Source organism: Etheostoma cragini, chromosome 5, assembly GCF_013103735.1.
Source record: "Etheostoma cragini isolate CJK2018 chromosome 5, CSU_Ecrag_1.0, whole genome shotgun sequence".
Classification (NCBI taxonomy): domain Eukaryota; kingdom Metazoa; phylum Chordata; class Actinopteri; order Perciformes; family Percidae; genus Etheostoma; species Etheostoma cragini.
Window position 1 is genome coordinate 13459034 of NC_048411.1, and position 19450 is coordinate 13478483.

General features: G+C 41.8%; 3 protein-coding genes across 4 annotated transcripts in view; all 3 read right to left on the reverse strand.

Moving 5' to 3' along the window:
* Positions 1-1887: 1887 nt before the first annotated feature.
* Positions 1888-7537, reverse strand: akr1a1a (aldo-keto reductase family 1, member A1a (aldehyde reductase)). The gene is made up of 9 exons (XM_034872607.1): positions 7439-7537; positions 6354-6452; positions 6160-6279; positions 4949-5100; positions 4639-4834; positions 4479-4528; positions 4118-4267; positions 3866-4025; positions 1888-2281 (listed from the first exon to the last, which is right to left on the reverse strand). Exons 2-9 carry the CDS (start codon positions 6432-6434, stop codon positions 2216-2218), a joined length of 975 nt encoding a protein of 324 aa, XP_034728498.1. The 5' UTR covers positions 6435-6452; positions 7439-7537; the 3' UTR covers positions 1888-2215.
* The window catches only part of epg5 (ectopic P-granules autophagy protein 5 homolog (C. elegans)), a 37526-nt gene continuing 21207 nt past the window's right edge, over positions 3132-19450 (reverse strand). Inside the window, exons 46-47 of the transcript XR_004656750.1 lie at positions 13171-13174; positions 3132-3142 (exon numbers count right to left, since the gene is read on the reverse strand). The gene's annotated coding sequence lies outside the window, so the exon portion shown is untranslated. The remainder of the gene's footprint in view (positions 3143-13170; positions 13175-19450) is intronic.
* On the reverse strand, positions 10220-17780 carry dnajb5 (DnaJ heat shock protein family (Hsp40) member B5). Of its 2 annotated transcripts, none has more exons than XM_034872593.1 (4): positions 17518-17780; positions 15859-16135; positions 14373-15028; positions 10220-11020 (listed from the first exon to the last, which is right to left on the reverse strand). In XM_034872593.1, the coding sequence occupies exons 2-4, from the start codon at positions 16067-16069 to the stop codon at positions 10787-10789; spliced, it is 1101 nt and encodes a 366-aa protein (XP_034728484.1). In that variant the 5' UTR covers positions 16070-16135; positions 17518-17780; the 3' UTR covers positions 10220-10786. The 2 variants fall into 2 exon arrangements, with proteins under 2 accessions (XP_034728484.1, XP_034728483.1); XM_034872592.1 differs by lacking the exon at positions 17518-17780 and adding an exon at positions 16999-17307.

Below are 19450 nucleotides of genomic sequence, written 5' to 3' on the forward strand. Positions count from 1 at the left end.
ATTGGTTTTAGTACATTTTTGATGAGCTCAATATATAAGAGAACTAAAAAATTGGCGCCCACATAAACACCGGGGAGCTTTGTGAGTCTGATCAGTGATTTGGCCCATAGCTGTAAACAGAGCACACCCTAATGTGTGGAAAGGCCTTAACTTGGACATAGTTACTCCAATCTTCACCAGATTTGATTTGCAAATTACACTAATCATTGTCAACATATGTTCCATTTAACTTCAATAGCTCCGCCCAACTGGACGGCTGCCATTTTGACTTTATGAATCGTCATGTATTTTACATTCTTTCAAACTCTTCCTTCACCGTAACTGCAATCTTCTTGAATCTTTGCAGGTAGTATCTACTGACACTAAAAAGTTATCCAAATCATTTTGAAAAATGTGAAAGTCATAGAGTCTCTGGGCAAGATTTATTCCTATTCCTATTACACCTATTCCAAGGTCTAATTCAAGCACTTTTCAAGCACTTTCAAGGTCCATTTTAACCCTTGTGTTGTCTTCCCATCAACCATGAATAAAGCCCTGTTTTGGTCACTTTTTTAATCATTATCACTTTTTCTGACATTATTGCCACCTTCCAATGTTGTGGGTTCTTTTTGTTGTTGTTTTGGGTGTTTTTTCCTAAATTTTGATATTTTGACTTCAATGTAATGTAACGAAATGTTATTTGATGGCCAATTTTTTATGACAAAAAAAACTGAAAATGGGTCAAATTTGACTCGAGGAAAACAGGAGGGTTAAAAGCTTTTTCCAGCACCTTACACCACTGTAAATTACATACCAATACATAGTCAAAATTGTTATTTAGTGTTTTTGTCACATTAAAAGACATAATGCCATAAACAGCCAAAATGGTGGTCAGATATTTAGCAAAACATAGTTTTATTTTCTAAATATATCACTGTCTAAATAGACTTTGCTTGCTTTCTAACCTTTGATCCGAAATATTTAAGAGGCCTTGGTTTTGGGACACATTCTTGATATATACAAGGTTTGACCAAAATCGGAGACAGTAACAACAATAACCTGTAATTACATTTTGACTTAGAAGACTCTGACAGCGCACTGGCACCTGCCTGAAAAATAGCCTATTTTAATTTTAAAAAATTATTTAATTGCCAAGACATATACAGTGGCTTGCATAAGTTTACACACCCATGCTAAAGGGAACTTTATCAGGCCGCAGAGTATCCTGAACCATGAAATAACGGGCCTTTAAAAACAAAATTCTGCTTGCTTCTATGGGAATTTACCATAGGGGTGTGTATACTTATGCCCCCTGTATTTTAAGGAAGAATATTTATTTATTTACAATACATTATTAATTCAAAAAGAAAATTTGTTTCCTTAAAAGATTGGATTTTCCAATTTTTTTTTAATTAAGGCATTAAAATCAAGTACCAAAAGATGTTTTTTTTTCTCCTCTTTTTAATCAACTTTAGAATGGGTGTGCACTTATTCAAGCGACTGTACATGTGTCTAATAGAGCAGTGTTAATATTATATAAGGCCTTCCTCAACATGCACACATATTTTAAGTTCTATTAAAGAGGGGTGGAGGCGGGGTCACATTTGAGCATTTACAAATTTAAAAAACTTGAAAGTAACGCATGAGTTACTTTCTGAAGTAACTAGTTAAGGCCCTATGGGAACTGAAGGAATTATTATTCTTCTGGCAAATGAATCTCCTTTTTGAGGGGCTTAACATGTTAAAAAATTCACCAAATTAAGGTATAGACTTGTGTGAGGTATCAATAAACTCAGCAGAGAGTTCCTTTTTCATTGGTAATGGTTTGACTACGCCCCCTTTCACATATAATGAACTCCAAGACGTGGAGTCTTGTGTGAGATATCATTTAAATCAGCAGGGAGTTCCATCTTCATTAGTGAGGATTTTCAAGTGTCTGAGAGCCGCAAATGCACGGTTGCAAGTAGCAGCGTCCGCCAGTAACCCCGACGCGCGCACATTAGCGAGGGCCCGTCCAAAGCTGCTTGCAGCTTTAATTTTTCTTTGTTTTCATTACAATCTCAAAGGGGACTCAAAAAACATGATTTAAGAACTTTCTTTTACAAATCAAGTAATTTAAACATTAAATTAATAGCAAAAGGAAAATAGGTTTTGATTATATTTGAATTCAGTTTAGATTTTTGGTTTCTTCAGTGTGACAATTTTGAAAACAGTATCACATTCTGTGTGTTTAGACTCAGTAAGGATCATTGAAGGGGAAATGAGGATGTTCTGCATCTCTCCACACGCTCTTTCCATCTCTCTGTAAAAAAGACAAGGAATTGGTTAAACTCACCTTTTATATATATCTTGTTTGTATAGAGTGGTCTAGACCTACTCTATCTGTAAAGTGTGATGTTTTATGATTTGACACTACATTTGAATAAAAATGTGTTTACAACATAAACTGCAGGAGTCAGAACTATGTCCCTCATTCCTGTATTCCAGCTCTCGGCAGAGATTCATGGATATTTAAATATCTGTGAGTCTACAACAACTGAGATTTATGTTCATTTTGGACTGGGATGGCTGTGGTATAGGTACAGTGGGGCTCGAAAGTTTGGACACCCCTGGTAAAAAATTATATTACTGTGCATAAAGAAGCCAAGAAAAGATGGGAAAATCTCAAAGTCATCAAACGACAGATTAGACATTCATATAATTTGTCAGAAATAGTTAGATTTTATTTCCATCATTTGAACTTTAAAAATAACAAAAAACAAAACATGGCGTCTGCAAAAGTTTAGGCACCCTGCAGAGTTTATAGCTGAGACCTGACGGTGTCATGGATTGTTCTCAATCATTGTCTGGAAAGACCAGATGATGTCAATCTTAAGGTTTTAAATGCCCGGACTCATCTGACCTTGCCCCAACAATCAGCTCCATGAAACTGAAAATAGTTGACGCTCACAAAGCAGGAGAAGGCTATAAGAAGATAGCAAAGCGTTTTCAGATGCCAATATCCTCTGTTTGGAATGTAATTAAGAAATGGCTGTCCTCAGGAACAGAGGAATTTAACGCAAGATCAGGAAGACCAAGAAAAATATCAGACAGAACAGCTCGCAGGAGTGTGAGAAAAGCAAGTCCAAACCAACGTTTGACAGCACAATCCATCCAGAAAGACCTGGCCGACACTGGAGTTGGGGTACACCATTCCACTATAAAGAGATACTTATACAGATATGGTCTTTATGGAGGAGTTATCAGAAGAAAACCTCTTCTACGTCCTCACCACAATGAGGACAATGATCCTGAACACACCTCAAAATCCACGGTGAATTACATCAAGAGGCTTGAACTGAAGGTTTTGCTATGGCCTTCACAATCTTCTGACCTCAACATAATTGAAAATCTATGGCTAGACCTTTAAAAGAGCAATACGTGACAGACAGCTCAGAAATATAAGAACTGGAAGACTTTTGGAAGGAAGAATGGGCGACGATGCCTCAAACAAGAATTAAACAACTCTTGGCTGGCTACAAGAAGCGTTTACAAGCTGTGATACTTGCCAAAGGGGGCAGTATTAAGTAAGGTATTAACTCTGCAGGGTGGCCAAACTTTTGCAGACGCCATTTTTTTATATTCTGTTATTTTGAAAGTTTACCTGATGGAAATAAAATCTAACTTTTTGTGACAAATTATACAAATGTCTATCTGTCATTTAATGCCTTTTGGAACTTTTTCCATCTTTTCTTGGCTTCTTCATGCACAGTAATACAAATTTGTACCTGTGGTGCCCGAACTTTCAAGCCCCACTGTATATAAACAGTAGTCACAGGACTATATGGGCTCTGCATGGGACGTCCTGTTAAAAATCTTGAGAAGTGTCATATGATCAGTGAATCACCTTGACTGCTGGTACAATGAAGCGCTTGTTGCGGTTTAATGATTCAATCAGCTTCATGTCGTCTTCTATCAGAGAAAAGTCAAACACCTGCAAGTTCTGCTGGATCCTTTCAGGCGTCACGCTTTTAGGAATACACACGACACCCCTCTGAACATGCCACCTACCAGAAGGACACCAAAGACTTCAGCCAAAGGGGTTGGAGTCTGACCTGATTGTACACCTGAGCTTACAACTTTTATATTGAGGTCTTACCTGAGAATGAGCTGGGCTGGAGTTTTCTGGTATCTCTGGGCGATGGCTCCCAGTTGAGGATCCTGTAGCAGACTTGGTTCATCAGGAGAGGCCCATGGTCTGTCCCCACTGCCCAGAGGACTGTAGGCTGTCACGCAAACAGCCACTGACCTGAGGCAGAGGTGTATGCACTGATAACTGACACAGTTGGCAACAATATTTGATGGAAATGACCTTAAATGATTTTTTTTGATGATTTCAGGGCTTAAAGATAGCAGGCAGTTTTAAATTTATATAATTCATTGTACACATTTCCTCCAGGGGAGCATTTCAGGCTCACAAATGGTTTCTAGCTTGAACCCCTTTAATCTGTTATAGTTACCGACAGTGAGATAGGAGATCTGTTTGAGACAAATATGGATGGCATTCCACCTGTGGCACAATGAGAGACACAATTTGACAGTTTCTATTTCTGACTGAGGCATTCTCCATTGTCAACATCAAATGTGTTTATTTTGGCCTGTAAGAAAGCCACATTGTACCTGGTTAACCACAGGTGAGTGTCTGGCCATGCTGATGATGTCATCAGTCTGCCTGGCATTGAAGTTGGACAGTCCTATAGCTTTGACCAGACCTTTGTCCACTAGGCTCTCCATGGCTGCCCAAGTATCTCTGTAGTGTGTGTCAGAGTAACAAATACTTCCATCATCTCGTCGAGGCATCAGCTCCTTCCCCCGCCTAAGACATCCACAAACACAATAATGTTGTTGTGTCATGTCGCATTGAGCCACACAATGGATGGATGGACAACCACTGGGAAGCAAAATCTGTTAATTTAGTGCAGCTGCTCACTGAAAAGCCATGGGCCAGTGCATAAGGTACAGGTCCAAATAGGAGAGTCCCAGGTGGGCCAGACTGGTCCTGCACGCTTCCTCAACATCCTCTGGGTCATGTTTGGTGTTCCACAGTTTGGATGTTATGAACACCTCCTCACGACGCAGAGCCTGGAGGGCAAAGGATAACAGGTACACAAAACATTTGCTGTTTCAAAACCTGGTAGTTGCTGTATCATGCCTCAAGGGTCAAGGTAGGCATGTTTGAATGAGAGAGAGTAGATTTCCTGTCTATCATGAAAATGTTTCAGCAACGCTTGCTCGGATATTGATTTATTATGATTATTATTATTAATAATATTATTATAATATCCAAGGTTTATGAGTAAACAGTGTCACACAACAATTTACTGCATTTATCGACTCTCGATCTTAACCCAGAATGTATTTACTAAATCATGACTCCTCTGTTAATCCTTAACCCAACACTCACTCACTTATTCATATTAATATAAATTCATCTTAGAAAAAGAATATCCAATCTGATGTTGTACTCTGTTTGGTACAAGCTTTAAAGTGTTCATATTATGCTTATTTTCAGTTTCATAATTATATTTAGATGTTTTATCAGAATAGGTTTACATGGTTCAATTTTTAAAAAACATATTTTTGTTGCTGCAGCTCCCCTTTTCACCCTGTCTGTTGAGCTTTCTGTTTTGGCTACAGAGTGAGGCATCACACTTCTATACCATCTTTGTTGGGAGTCGCACACATGCAGTACCTAGGTAAGGACTTCTAATCAGAAGCAGAGTATGGGGATGTGCCACCCTATCTGCTAGGTGAGCAGTATAACGTGTGTTACAAAGTGATGCACGGATGTAAAGGCTGGACTACAACAGAGCCTTTTGGAGCACTTTGTGAACAGTGTTTTCTATTGGAGATGGTAAATTCCTTTGAGGTGGACTTTGGGCTTTCTCACTTTGTAAACCTCTAACATTCACAAAAAAGATATACATATATCAATAAAGCTAAGGAGAAAAGCCAAAAAGCGTAATATGAGCTTAAAATAAAAAATATTAAAACTTAAACTGTGATAGGGTTGAACGCACCAGAGCAAGCAAGTACAGTAAGTGGATCTTGAGTCAACATTGTTTTGCAACTGCTGATTCCAAGGTCAAGAATGAGTTGTCAAGATCCACATGTGATTCATGCTGAACCCGAGTTTCTCACCTTCCCAGGGCCGAGCCTGATAGACAGAGCCTCTCCCACCTCCTGTTCATTGCTGTATGCAGCGGCACAGTCAATGTGTCTGTAGCCACAGTCTAAAGCTGCCAGCACTGCCTGCTTCACCTAAGAACACATGGACACATACACAGTTTTAGTTTCATTTTTTTAAAGCCCAAACAAAGCCTGTTTAGTTATACCTGTCCTGGGCCGCTCTTCCATGTGCCGAGTCCGACCACAGGCATCCTCTGGCCTGATGAGAGAGTCACGAAGGCACTCATGTTTCCACCCCTGAAGATCTGATGGAGGAAAGACAGACGGAGGAGTGTGTGAGGGCTTCACATGTAGACTTCCATGGGATTGGACCCAGTCAACATGTTTTAAACTTGGTTAATGATTAGCACTCACAACTGAATTCATTAACTCCTGCACTACAGCAGGGGTTGTGTGTGTAGGACATACATAAACTCTAGCCTTTCACATTTCAGTAGGCATCTGTTAGAAAGAAAGATTATGATACATACTTTTTCTCTGATTATTATTAAAACTGTATTCATAAGAGTAAATATGTATAAATATTCTGTCCATCCTTCTGAAAGACACAGGATGTTTCTGGACATTGACGTTGTTAAGGCTTTTTATTAACATCCACTTCCAGCTTCTAGTTAGGCAATTTCTGTACTATTCTATAGTGTGGAAACTGTCTCCTTGTGTTCAAAAATGAACTTTGATATAACTTCATTGGTCTATTCTTGATAATGTAATTATTCGAACAGCATCATAAATGTAGAAGAAAATCCAGCCCACAAGGCAGAAAAAAAACTATTTAGTGGCCTGCTTTTTCCCTCTCTGTGTTTTAATGAAAATATAAACCCTCTGCAAACCCAGCCTTATGCCAGAAACAGCTGATAGAGGTACATGGCATTAGTCACAGTGTGGTATAACTGCGGCACATCTCAGAGCCGTGCACTGGTTCACTAATTGTCTGTTATATCCTTACCATGTGATACAGACACACACACACACACACACACACACACACACACACACACACACACACACACACACACACACACACACACACACACACACACACACACACACACACACACTGCATTTGTTTCACATGATCAGAGTCTCTTAACACAGATCACCTGCCTTGACTGCCTCCCGACCGAGCAGCAGAACAGAGTGTGTAATTCACTAGTGCTCTAACCCAGTACAGAGATTAAACATAAATGAAATGAGAGTCTCTTTAGTTTTCATTCCAGACTTTAGTTCCTACCTGTGATCGCTCTGGTTGACGGAGCACTGGTCAGCTGAGGGTAGTTGTCCATCTGGATTTTAACAGGCTACTGAGATCAAAGTTCGGCTTTATTTGTTTATCTGTAACTCAAACTAATGGAAAATGTTCAAACTCCACTTATATACAACACAAAGTTAAACATATATTGCCAATGTTTGATCAGACAGGATGTTTCTAAGATCCGATGGCAGATCAGTTAGTTCATTCACATGCACATTGTTTCAGTTTGGAGTCTTATTGATCTTTTTCAGGATGTAATGTTTATTCATATCCCTGTATGCATGATCACAACGGTGTCCAGGTTTTGGCTCATCTTCATTCCTCAACATCTCACTCACTCATTTTTGTAGTAACTCACATGCTTTATTGAACTAATCTTGCCAATACAATAATTTAAAATCCTACAGCAAAATGAAGTTTTTGTGTGTAATAGAACAGAACTTGTTTTGCAGAGAAAGTGCTCCTACGTGACTGAAATATTGTTATATGTGTCATTACGTGTTAGATTTCCTACTGATGCATGCAGGGGTGAGCAGCATTTTACTGTTGTAGCTGGTCGAGGTGGAGCTTGTTCTAAATACAGACTTGTTGTTTAAATAGTATTAATATAGTTCAGTGGTTTGGTCCACTGGTTCTGAAGCCCTTGGGGCCCCCACTCAAGGGCCACAGGATACATCGAAGGAGTTCTTTTTTTTAAGAAATAATTTTTGGGGCATTTTAGGCCTTTAATGGACAGGACAGCTGAAGATATGAAAGGGGAGAGAGAGGGGGAGTGACATGCAGCAAAGGGCCGCAGGCTGGATTCGAACCCAGGCCGGCTGCGTTGAAGAGTGAACCTCTGTATATGGGCACCCGCTCTACCCACTGAGCTAACTGGGTGCCCACATCGAAGGAGTTCTGAGATTATTTACAGGGTAAGGAAAGATGAAAAACAAAGGACTTCTCTCTAAAAAAATATTATATTATTTAAATTAGGCATAGCTATTTTCTAATAGTATTCTAATAGCACATTTCTTATGTAAAATCTTCAATCTCAAAATTATCTATAGCTGTATAGTATACAAACATACTCCTTAAGGTGAACATTTTTAGGTGCATAGGCACATAGCACCAACGTCATACTTAGGTCCTTCTTGAAAGAGAAACTGAAATGACAAACACAGTTGGGTTCACACATTTGGTTTATTTGTTGCAGTTATGAAAAAAAGATCATAAATATTTTCAAATGCACAAAAGCAGTTACAGTCTTTCGGCAGCAGCACTTGTGCATTCTGGTAGTAGCCACGGTCCAGCGTCCCCGGAGGCAGTCATTCAAGTCTCTCCCATCATCACCTTATAGTTTCGTCAGTATCTTTTATGACGTAAAAGTGCATTTATCAACATGTTACGTTCAAACATTTTCCCATACACGAGATATATATGACCTACTAGTGTTGGCCGCATAAACCATTCGGACACATACAGTACATCTTATCATTGCTGTAAACTACAGTAGGAAGTAGGCTGAAGAGAGCTCCCCGCAGCTGAGACAGAGAACGGCTGCTGCAGTATTACAAAACCTGTTTCGAACAGGGTTTTCTACTTAAAAAAACAGAAGTAAAATTGGATGTGCACGTGTTACAGAGGACTGAAGCAATGATCAAATCAGAAATTGAAACCATGAAACGAAAAGGTTCATTTCTGACACTGCTCACAGTAGCACCGAGACATGGCCTTCAAATGGCACAAGAGAAAGCAGAATAAACACAACAAAGCTGGATTTCCCAGAGAAAATATCTGTTTACTGTGGACTTCAGATTAATTTGATGCTATTGTTTCTCCGAGAAATCCAACATGTACTTGCACGGCACTTTACAGGGATGCACTGGCAAAATTCAGCAGTTTTGTATCAAATCTCTCCCCTAAAAATGTCCTTGCTCACATACAGTACAATGTGTTGATTGGCATTACATTGTTTTCCAGTATCAGCAGCTTCTTATGGCAATGTCTAACACAGCATAGGGCATCATCGGTTGTGCCCCTAACATGGCTGGTTGTGTTTATTACAGTGTGACCTGTGTGTGAGTGTTCACATATGTGGCTAAGGCACCAAAATGTCCCTTAGATAGCAAACCAGGCTATTCAGTTCAGAAGGGAAAGCACCCATATCATGTGGAGATTGTATTGTCCAAGCTTACACTGCTGTTATTGTACTTGATTGTCATTCCAAGATTTCCAATGCAGCTGAGATATGCTAATATTGTTTACAGTAACACAGGACTTTAAGTGTGTGGTGGCATTGCACTCAGTACATCAATACAACAGATTTTAGGGGAGACAGATCTTACTAAATGGCCTACAGACTTCAAGCACAATGCTTTATTGGACTAGCCTGGAAATTCAGACCCAAATCCCAAAGACTAATGGTCTGGCATTGAGTAATGAAAGTCTCCCATCTCGAGGGGCAGCAGCAAGTGTGCATTTGAAAATCTCACTGCACACGATTGGATAACACTACGACCAATCACATCAACCCCAGGGGTGACGCATACAGAGCCCCATACGCTTAGCTACCAGCGGAGCTAACTGGTAGATTATCGTCGTCATCTTTTTAGCTCGCCTCTGGCCCGCCTATATCAGATACACTGATGTGATTGGTACAGCTCGGCTACAAGGGTATAGGTAATGAGCGGCATTACTCAATGCCAGAGTAACTCGCTGAGCAAATTCAAATTGTGCTCTCACAAGAACTCTGGATTTCCAGGGTATTATTGAACTGTGAGTATAAGAGAAGCAGGTGGCAGGTGGGAGGGCTGGGAGGTCATGTTAAAACCGGGGGGTTTGCACTGAACAAACTGAAGCTGCTGGTACACTCAAGGTAAAAATAAATGATCCTATTTAAAACTTTCTTTAGAAAGAAAAATCCTGGAAAAAAAAAAATATTTAAAAAAATACCTCACGATTCATCCTATCACAAAAAGACAAGTATCAGAGAGTTGGACAGCATATAAAACCACTGCTGAATCCGTATAAAACAGAGTTAATAAAGGACCGGTAAAATCCACAATTGTGCTGAGTCCATCCTCAGTGTGTGCGTGTGTATGTGAGTGTGTGTGTGTGTGCGCGCTTGGGCCAAAAATAAAACTGCCATTTGTCTAGGCATTCTTCCTTCATCTTCCCACTGTAAAGTCCTTACAAACAACAGTGTCTGTTCAATGTTCAATGCTTCATTAACTCAAGACATGGAGACTGGAAGTGGGAAGGGAAACTAGAATGAGTGTTTTAAGGGTTTCTTTGGGCCATTTGGTCTGGAGTGTGTGGTGGTGGAAGGGTTGAAGGTGAGTCTTTCTATGACTGGGGGAGGTGTTGTCTGATAATCTCTCTGGACTGAGGGGGAATCCTGTCTGGAAAACGGACAGAAAACTCCACAATAAGGTCACCGCGCTGTGACGGGTTCTTGGGAAAAGGCAGGCCTTCCCCTCTGAGTCGCTTTACCGTCCCTGGTTTGATGATGTCATGACAGGGGAGCGAGATGATGCGGTTTTCCAGCGTGGGAATGCTTACTGTGCAGCCACACAACGCCTGAAGGGGAGAAGAGAGGAGATTGAGAGGGTTAATATCTTTAGTAGGTATGAAATGCCAAAGCCATAAATATCTTGATGACTTCCTGTTTCCATGATCTAAAAACTTCAGTTTATCTTCTCAGTACGTCTTCCGAACAAGTCAAACTTCCCTTTGTTATCTGTGTGTGTTTATTGTGTATTTATGTGTGAGAGTGAAAGTAGGCCTTACTGACAAATCGTTTTAGTATCAACTGCAGCACTGTGGGGTTCACAGAACTGCATTTGGAACAGGAGCATTTGGAAAACATGACTTGGCAGTGGAAAAGTTTTCCGGTCTTTGTGGCTGTGTGTAGGTGGAAGGGGTGTGTGTGTCAGTTTTGGAGGGGGCTACACATTGCATAGGGGACTAATTTTAGCAACGGTCTCATAGCTGGGGCTAATGAAGTGCAGGAATCGGCTGAGCTCGTAAATAGTTGGAGGGCTTGTCAAATGGGCTGGCAGGACGAGTGGAGAGAACGAACACACACACACACCCACACATACACACACCAAGCCTCACCTCCTTATCATAATACCAAATGAATCCAGTCAGAGCGTAGAGAGGGCTAAACTAAACATAAAGACCTGTGGTTAACACGACTTCACAGACTTCCCAGTGAGTATCACAACGATTTTCGCTGAATAAAAATAACTATTTAAATACACAACTCTGTGAATGAACATCTTGAATGATAAAAATATTTTCTTATATATTGCATTTACTAAACACAGTTAGATCAGTGAATAAATACCATAAAGGTGTGGAAAGGTAAGACGAAGAGCCATGGTGGATCACCTATAATTCACTAGGATTTAAAGGGTTTATAAATTAGAGAAAAATAGAATAATAGTTTAAAGAAATGTATATATTTTAAAGAATGATAGTGGGACATCTAGGTCTTCAAAGGGTTTGGGACACTGACCATATGGTTGTGACGTAGCTGTTCAAATTTATGATTTGATTTGAAACCCAAGGTACAGCTGAGGCTAATGAAAATGTTTTTAGTTTTACAATAATAATAATAATAGTGATGTGGCATGCATTGGCACATGCTTAACCTCTATCACCCGGTCCATGTCCTTACGTGGCCAATCTTGTATTAAGACTGCTGAAGAATTGATTCTTGACTCGTCTAGTGTTTTTTTGTAGTGGGAAGGACATGTGGACAGCTGAAGTTCGGTCAAGTACAGCAGCTGCTTCAGAGGACAGACAGAGTCTTCCAGCCATGACATCAGCCTCCTTATACCCGCTACATACATTAGGAGGTGATTTAGCCAATGACGGTGATAGACACTAGCGCTTATCCTCTTGTTATAAACAGTACCATTCACTAAATCGAGTCTTACACACAGAGACAGGTTGCCATGACGCTCGGCACACACTACCAGCTGATCCGAGGGCCCACTGAATACATAAGCCTCAGCTCAGACAACATAGCTCGAGAGTTTGACACAAATACACACACTTTAATTTTGCTATGTTTGTGAGAATGATCTGTAGATTTATTCCAGAGGGCTAATGTTATCCCAAGTGGTCCCTTTTTGCTGAAAGGACCAGTTAAAAGTGTCCTCATTGTAAATGATACCAGCACAACACCACAGAGGCATCGTTAACACTAGAAAGAGACAGTTATAGGTTGGTTTCAGGGAAATCAGTGTGTCAAATTTCTGCTAAGCTCTCTAACTGCTTCTGACTGCTGTCACAGTGAAGACATCGCAGGGCTGGAAGTTTCCTCTAGCAGAGTCTCCCAGGAGTTTACAGCTTGGTCAAACAAGCTTGGCGGCACTAAATACAACTGTTCATAAGGGCATGCTTCAGGCAGTAAACTAAATTGGGCGACCACATAAGGGAATCCCACAGCAGTCAAAATAAGACAAACTATTACTATATCGACTTTCTCTTCATAGAATGCACACTGATTGGAAACAATCGTCTAGTTTTCTAGGTTATATTATGTTCTGAATCTGGTGCATTGCATTACATTTGCAACATTATATGTAGCCGGTTGTCTGGTGTGCAGCATGTAGCTGGTGCTGTGTTTTCACTGCAGCATTTAGCATCACATCCTTAGAGTGGAGCAGTGGAATATGAGCTCTTATTTGCTTTGGATACTGAATCACCTGACCCACTTTCCTAATATTCCCCCGATACAACCCCCCCCCCCCCATCCACGCGCCCCCACATCCACATCCACATTTCGCCTTCTATCCCCCATCCCGTCTTTAGCTGCATCAGACTTAAGTCTCTTATCAGGCTGCCATAAGAGTGGGGGACTTAGCTGCAGGAGTTCTGCAGTGCAAACCTAATCATTGTGTAGGTTTGATCAAGTACCATCTCCTGCTTAATGTGACTCCAATGTGCTCTCATTAACTTGGCTGTCTTCATAGATGGGCTTTGTGCAGGCGCCTTGTTTACCGGTGAATTACTTCTGGAGAGTTGGTGCTGCTGTCAGAGAAAAACTGTTCAAAATTGGCTTGAGTGGAGTTCAAACAACTCCCCTGACATCTCCTACTCTTTGAGAACACCTGTCAATAAGCCAACCATGTGGTGTGCAGGCCAGTGAGTGGCAGTGCTATTAGAAACATCGAGGCTTGTGTAATTCACAGACAGAGCAGAGCTGTGCTGGACCCGTTGCCCTCGTAGGAGCGGCTAATTAAATGTCCTGCCAGTCACACTAATAGCAGCGCGGATTGTCACCACTGTTACACAGTAATCAATCTTTAACCAAGTGTGTGCAAACACGCTAGAAGATACAAGAGAGTGTGCATGTTTATTCCTGTGTGGCATTTAATGTGTGCCTGCTTGCATGTGGATTAATGAATATGTATGCATACAGCAGTGCAGAAGAAGTGAGGATGATGGCTCTTTGCCGGTCACACAGGGACACCACATTCCCGCTACTTCTCTCACACTGCAGTGACAGAGACTCTGCTGTACACTGAGCCTGTCCTGCAGCAAATTCAAACATTACAGTCACACCTTCCATCCCATTCACCGTTTACCCCGGTACCCGGGACCAAATCATACAAAGAAAAGGAGTGGAAAAAAGTGTGCTATTTTTGGATATTCATCCAAGCCTTTGCCTCTCCATGAATATATTTATATATATATATATATATATATATATATATATATATATATATATATATATATATATATATATATATATATGTATTCTATGTATAGGTTTATGCCTTGTTTGCTCCACTGAGAATCAAACTCCCAACCTTAGCAGCATTATCCACTCATCTGCATGCAGAACGATGACAAAGAGAGAACAACAGATGGACGATAGAAGAGAGAGCGGTTAAATGAAAAGGGACGGACGCACCTCTTTTAGGCTGATCTTGCAGTTAAAAATGATATTGGAACCGTCTCTCTTGAAGTGGACGTGCCCTTTGTCTTTAAGCACAAAGGCTATATCGGCAGGAATGTTCTCAGGGGTCTCGTCCCCCTCCTTCGGGAAGGTGATTTTGGTCCCCTCCTTCCAGCCCTTCTTGATGATAATGTTGAGGATCTTGTCCTCTGTCCTCATGCTGCGCCCATCTGGGTTCAGCCTGCGGCGGGTGATTTTCATGCGCTTGGTGCAGCCGTGGAAGATCTCTTCCAGCGAGACCTTCAACTCATGGACCACCGGAGGGTCTTGGTGCTTTCGCCCGGTCCCCAGGCGCTCAGACGGCTGCCCCCTCCTTCTGCGGCCCTCCCCCGGGAAGCCGTTGTTCATCCCCCCTGGAAAGCCAAACTGTCTCCCTATATGAGCAAAGGGGTCATCCTCATCCATGTCCATGTCCTGCTCTCCATCATGGTCGTTGTGAAAGGAGAAACCGTTGGAGCGGCTGTGGCTGCGGTTGGAGCCAAAAAACATGTCGAAGGGGTTGGAGCCGCCAAAGAAGGAGGCAAAGGTGGCGTGTGGGTCTCCGTGGAAGGTGTAGTGGTACGTTGAGCTGCCAGGAGCACCTGAAGAGCTGCTGCCTCCTGTCCTCAAACCTGAGAGTGAAAACAGAAGGAAGAATGTGAGACTTCACATGAAAATGCAAACTCAAACATCCTCCGTGCTGAAAAACACACATCAATATAAACTCAGATACCAAACACAGGACAATGTTCAGAACAAAAACTGTGTGGGTAACAGCACAGAGGAGAGCACAGCCCACGTGGATGGCAAAAACCATCCAGCATCACTGATCTTCCAACAGCGCTGGTGGTGGAGGAACTCATAAAATACCAGGTCACTCTCTCCAACACACTCACACAAATACACACTGTAACGCACACTTTTTCAACGGTGACACATGCACAGAACACCCACAAATGCAAACTACAGCAACCGCAGCTGTTCCTATCTTAACCCCGTAATGATCTTAAACCATCTGTCTGTCAACACACACACACACACACACACAAACACACACACACACACACACACACACACACATACATACACACAAACTACACTGGCAGCTGAGGTAGACTATAAGGTATTAGAGCTAAGTGTTGTACACACTAAAGATAACAATAGACAAACCCACATTTCTGCACACACATACACACAATAAACATAGAAGAGACACAGTATTATTACTTCAGTGACTGAAGACCACCAAAGCACTCCACTGTGATATTAGATGCTGTTCCTGAGCTATTTTTTAATATAACCTAATACATCATAACGCCTGTTTAACAAGGCCTCAATGACAGAGTGCTGGATCCTACTCTGCTTGCACTCACTGACCGCTTTCACTCAATGATCCTAGACAGACACAGACAGACAGACATACAGAAAGGATCAAACCCAGACATGAACCTCCCCTTCTCACCTTCCTCTCCTAGCTGATCATAGACCACCCTCTTCTTGGGGTCGCTGAGTACCTCATAGGCCTCTGCGATCTCCTTGAACTTCTCCTCGGCGTTGGCGTCCTTGTTCTTGTCAGGGTGAAAACGCAATGCCATGCGCCGGTAGGCCTTCTTGATCTCCTCCTCATTGGAGCCCTTGGGAATTCCCAGGGTCTTGTAGTAGTCCTTCCCCATAGCTGCACACACGCATACACTCTCAGGATTGGGACCCCCCTCTTCAGCTCAGGCCGTGGTCAGTCACTGGTGAGAGATACACAGCTGCTGTTAGTCTCATAACACTTCTCCCAGGCTGATGCTGGGCAGACCAACAGACTATATGTGTCCTGGCAGAGTGCACTCAAGAGCTCTCCTTTAGGACTTTACTGTGAAATCTATTTAGTAATATTTGGAAATGGGAACACTGAGTGCTGGTTTTACTAGCTGTTGCTATGGGGATGTGGTTGCTGTGCTGATGTAGAGTCAGGTGGAGTGCAGAGGAATCCCCATCCTCTGCTTAGTGGTTTCTCCCTCTCAGCTCAGACCGGCTGGTAGGCTATAGACAATAAGCTACCTGGGATAACTCATTTCAAATGCACTTATTTTGAAATGGGATTTTGTGCAATAGGCCTACCTACTGACTTGGTTATTTGCTGATCCAACAGATGATCTGTAGGATCTACGGTCTTAAACCTGCTTGAGACACACAACCTGTCAGACAGCACAAACCTCTTCACCGAGACACTGCTGTAGCCTACCTCTGAACAGGACACAGTGATCCTGTATATGACCAAGAAACAACAAAAGTCGAGAAAAACTCCCGTTAGGCTACATCCAACGTTATGCCAATATGATATGGCTATACTAATCTCTTTCAGACAAGGAGCTCCGCTTACAGTAGGCTACAGCCCACTGTCTTAAAACCCGACAATTTACATCAATAATTTATACCATCATTTACACCAACTAACTATTGGGTTATTGCTTCCGAATGATAAATCCGAGATATTTCCCATATTAACCCATTCAATGAATAGCAGGGTATAAAGACAAAGATCGGGGGAGGCGCGAATTTATGTAAGATAATGAAATGAAATGCAAAGAAAATGAAATTAAAAAAAGCATACCAGAATGCTCAGCAATAAATTAAGAATTAAGAATATCACATCAACAGGGTCCGGTTCGGATTCAATGTCTTTCTTGTCTTCAGCCCGTTGTGTGTCTGCCTGCCGCCCCGGCACTGCTGGGTCCTTAAATTGACGTCAGGACGTCGGGAGGATCACAGGCTCGGAAATAACCGGTGACCAAACACTGAGGTGCATCTGACGTTTCACTAGAAAACCTCGGCTAACTTCCAGCCTGCCATGAAACCTCCATCCATCCATCACATAACCAAAGCAAGGCTATAAGAAGGACAAAAAGTTCATATATTGTGATTTATTAATAAATAGGCCTATGCATATATAGCTACATAAATCCTAATTCACTTATTATTCGAGGCTGTGATGCGAGGTACCCTAACAGACTTATCATGGTCTACCCAACCATGATCTCCCCCGGTCCAACCGGTGAGGTGAGATGAAAATCTGCATAGACTTAGGCAGCTTTTACCTAAAAAATACAAAAAAAGAGGTTTGTGTCCTTACCGAGCCCGCTGCCTCGTGTCCGATATTAGGCTCCTGGTCCTGTCTGTGTCTAAAAAAATCCGTTTGCAGTCTGGAGAGCAAACCCTGCCCTCTCAACCAGCAGGGCTCTTTGTTCAAAGTCGTCTGCTCACGAAGACTCTGGCTTAAGTTACATTTAGGGTGAAGTTTGATTTAAGAATTTGAATTAGAAACAGAGCAGTGGAAGTGTTTTACTTGTCCCCTCTTGTAAGATTTTCCAGATTGAGCAGCAGGCATCTCGGAGGCAGGGAAACAGAGTCATATTTGGAGAGAGAGAGAGAAAGAGAGAGAGAGAGAGAGGAAAAGAGAGAGAGAGAGAGTGAGAGTGAGTGAGAGAGAGAGAGAGAGAGAGAGAGAGAGAGAGAGCCGATAGCTGATAGAAAACAATCACCTGCTAAAAAGAACTGGTGCGTGATCGTGTAGTCGTGTCTGGGTTGAGTTGGTATTACACGGCTGAGTCACTTGATGACACACGCATTTTGATCTTCTGTTTCTGTAAAGACTCAGGTTGCATTACTTTCCCCAACACCAAACCCTTTAATACTTTAACCCTGTCTTTAACTCTAAACTTACACAGTGTCCCCAAAATAACCCAGCGTGAGCTTGCTTCATGCCTTGACTTTATACGAGCCCCCCCCCCCCAACTGAAATTCCAACAGTAACCCCACGATCAAACCCAGGGATGCTGTGAGATACTCTGGCACTGGAAATTGACTTGGAAATATCTTTCCCTAACTCTAAACCTTAAAATGTACCTCATTAACCCCTTTCCAGGATTCACCTTAAGACCTCATTAAGTTTACTGATATTACTGATTTAGTAGTGCTTATTCCCAAATAAACATTCAAATAAATTGTAAGAAACCAGGGTGAAGCAATGTGACCCTTTCACTGGTGGGTAATCCAGCCTTGCTCTGCCCCTAATTCACAACTTAACCTATTTATCTTTCCTACTATCCAGATATAAACAACTTCTTCAAAAAGTCCTCTAAGTTTTTCTAATCATTCATTGTAGGGATATTTAGTTCTTGGAAAAAACTAAATACACATTCTATCCTGAAGGTCAAACATTTCTTCTTGACTTCACCACTCTTGTCAGGCCAGAGCAGACCAACAAGCAGAAATCCCACTTATTACACCACCGGAGGAGGTCTGAGGCATTATTAATGACTTTTATCAATAAGTAGGTACCCTTAGCGGGGTGAAATGCTTTGTGCTTTTGCTGGGTTAATGCAAGAGAGCGAGAGAAAGAAAAAAAAGAAGAAGTCTCATTTAATCTTGAGTCGTCACTCCCCACTGGGACTGGCGAGGAGGTGCTAGAAAAGTGGGTGTCTCAATTGGAGGAGCCTGTCTGACACACAAATACAGACTTGCTTTCACACATATGAATGTAGGCTGACTCGCACACACTGAACGTTCAAAACAACGCAAGAGCGAATAGAGAGACATTCCTGTGTGTCCAGCTGAGTATGAGTTTTTGACTTCAGGCCAGTGCAGCTGTCCCAAACTGAGCAACTGGTCATGCAGGGCCCTCTGTTCAGCCTGTGATGGACACTGGAACATGCTGAAATCCACTGCCCTGCACAGATGGAAATCTGCACCTTACTGTGCCAATTGAACAGTAAACATGGTTAAACTACAAGCTTACTTATTACTGTCAACAGTTTTAGCATTACCTGTCAGATTTCACATAATATAATCACATTTCTACAGTCTGCACAATGCATTTGTTTTATGTCTGCGGCCAATTATGACTGAGGAGGGCTGATCCACAATGTGCTGCTCTGACTGCTGAGTGTGCACTCAAACAGTCTAGAAACAACTATCCCTGATCTGATTCTGGGTTTCCATGGTGACACAGTAGTCTGCCAGACAGTGATGTGTATCCCATTAATAAAATAGAATCAGTCTTATCA

Coding starts and splice junctions, on each gene's coding strand:
- dnajb5 (XM_034872593.1), bottom strand. CDS start 16,069: ATGGGGAAGGACTACTACAAGACCCTGGGAATTCCCAAGGGCTCCAAT. Junction 15,029..15,858: donor TGATCAGCTAGGAGAGGAAG/GTGAGAAGGGGA, acceptor TTTCACTCTCAG/GTTTGAGGACAGGAGGCAGC. Junction 11,021..14,372: donor GCAAGATCAGCCTAAAAGAG/GTGCGTCCGTCC, acceptor TCTCCCCTTCAG/GCGTTGTGTGGCTGCACAGT.
- akr1a1a (XM_034872607.1), bottom strand. CDS start 6,434: ATGAGTGCCTTCGTGACTCTCTCATCAGGCCAGAGGATGCCTGTGGTC. Junction 5,101..6,159: donor TCAGGCTCGGCCCTGGGAAG/GTGAGAAACTCG, acceptor TTTGCCCTCCAG/GCTCTGCGTCGTGAGGAGGT. Junction 2,282..3,865: donor TCATTGTACCAGCAGTCAAG/GTGATTCACTGA, acceptor TCTTTTTTACAG/AGAGATGGAAAGAGCGTGTG.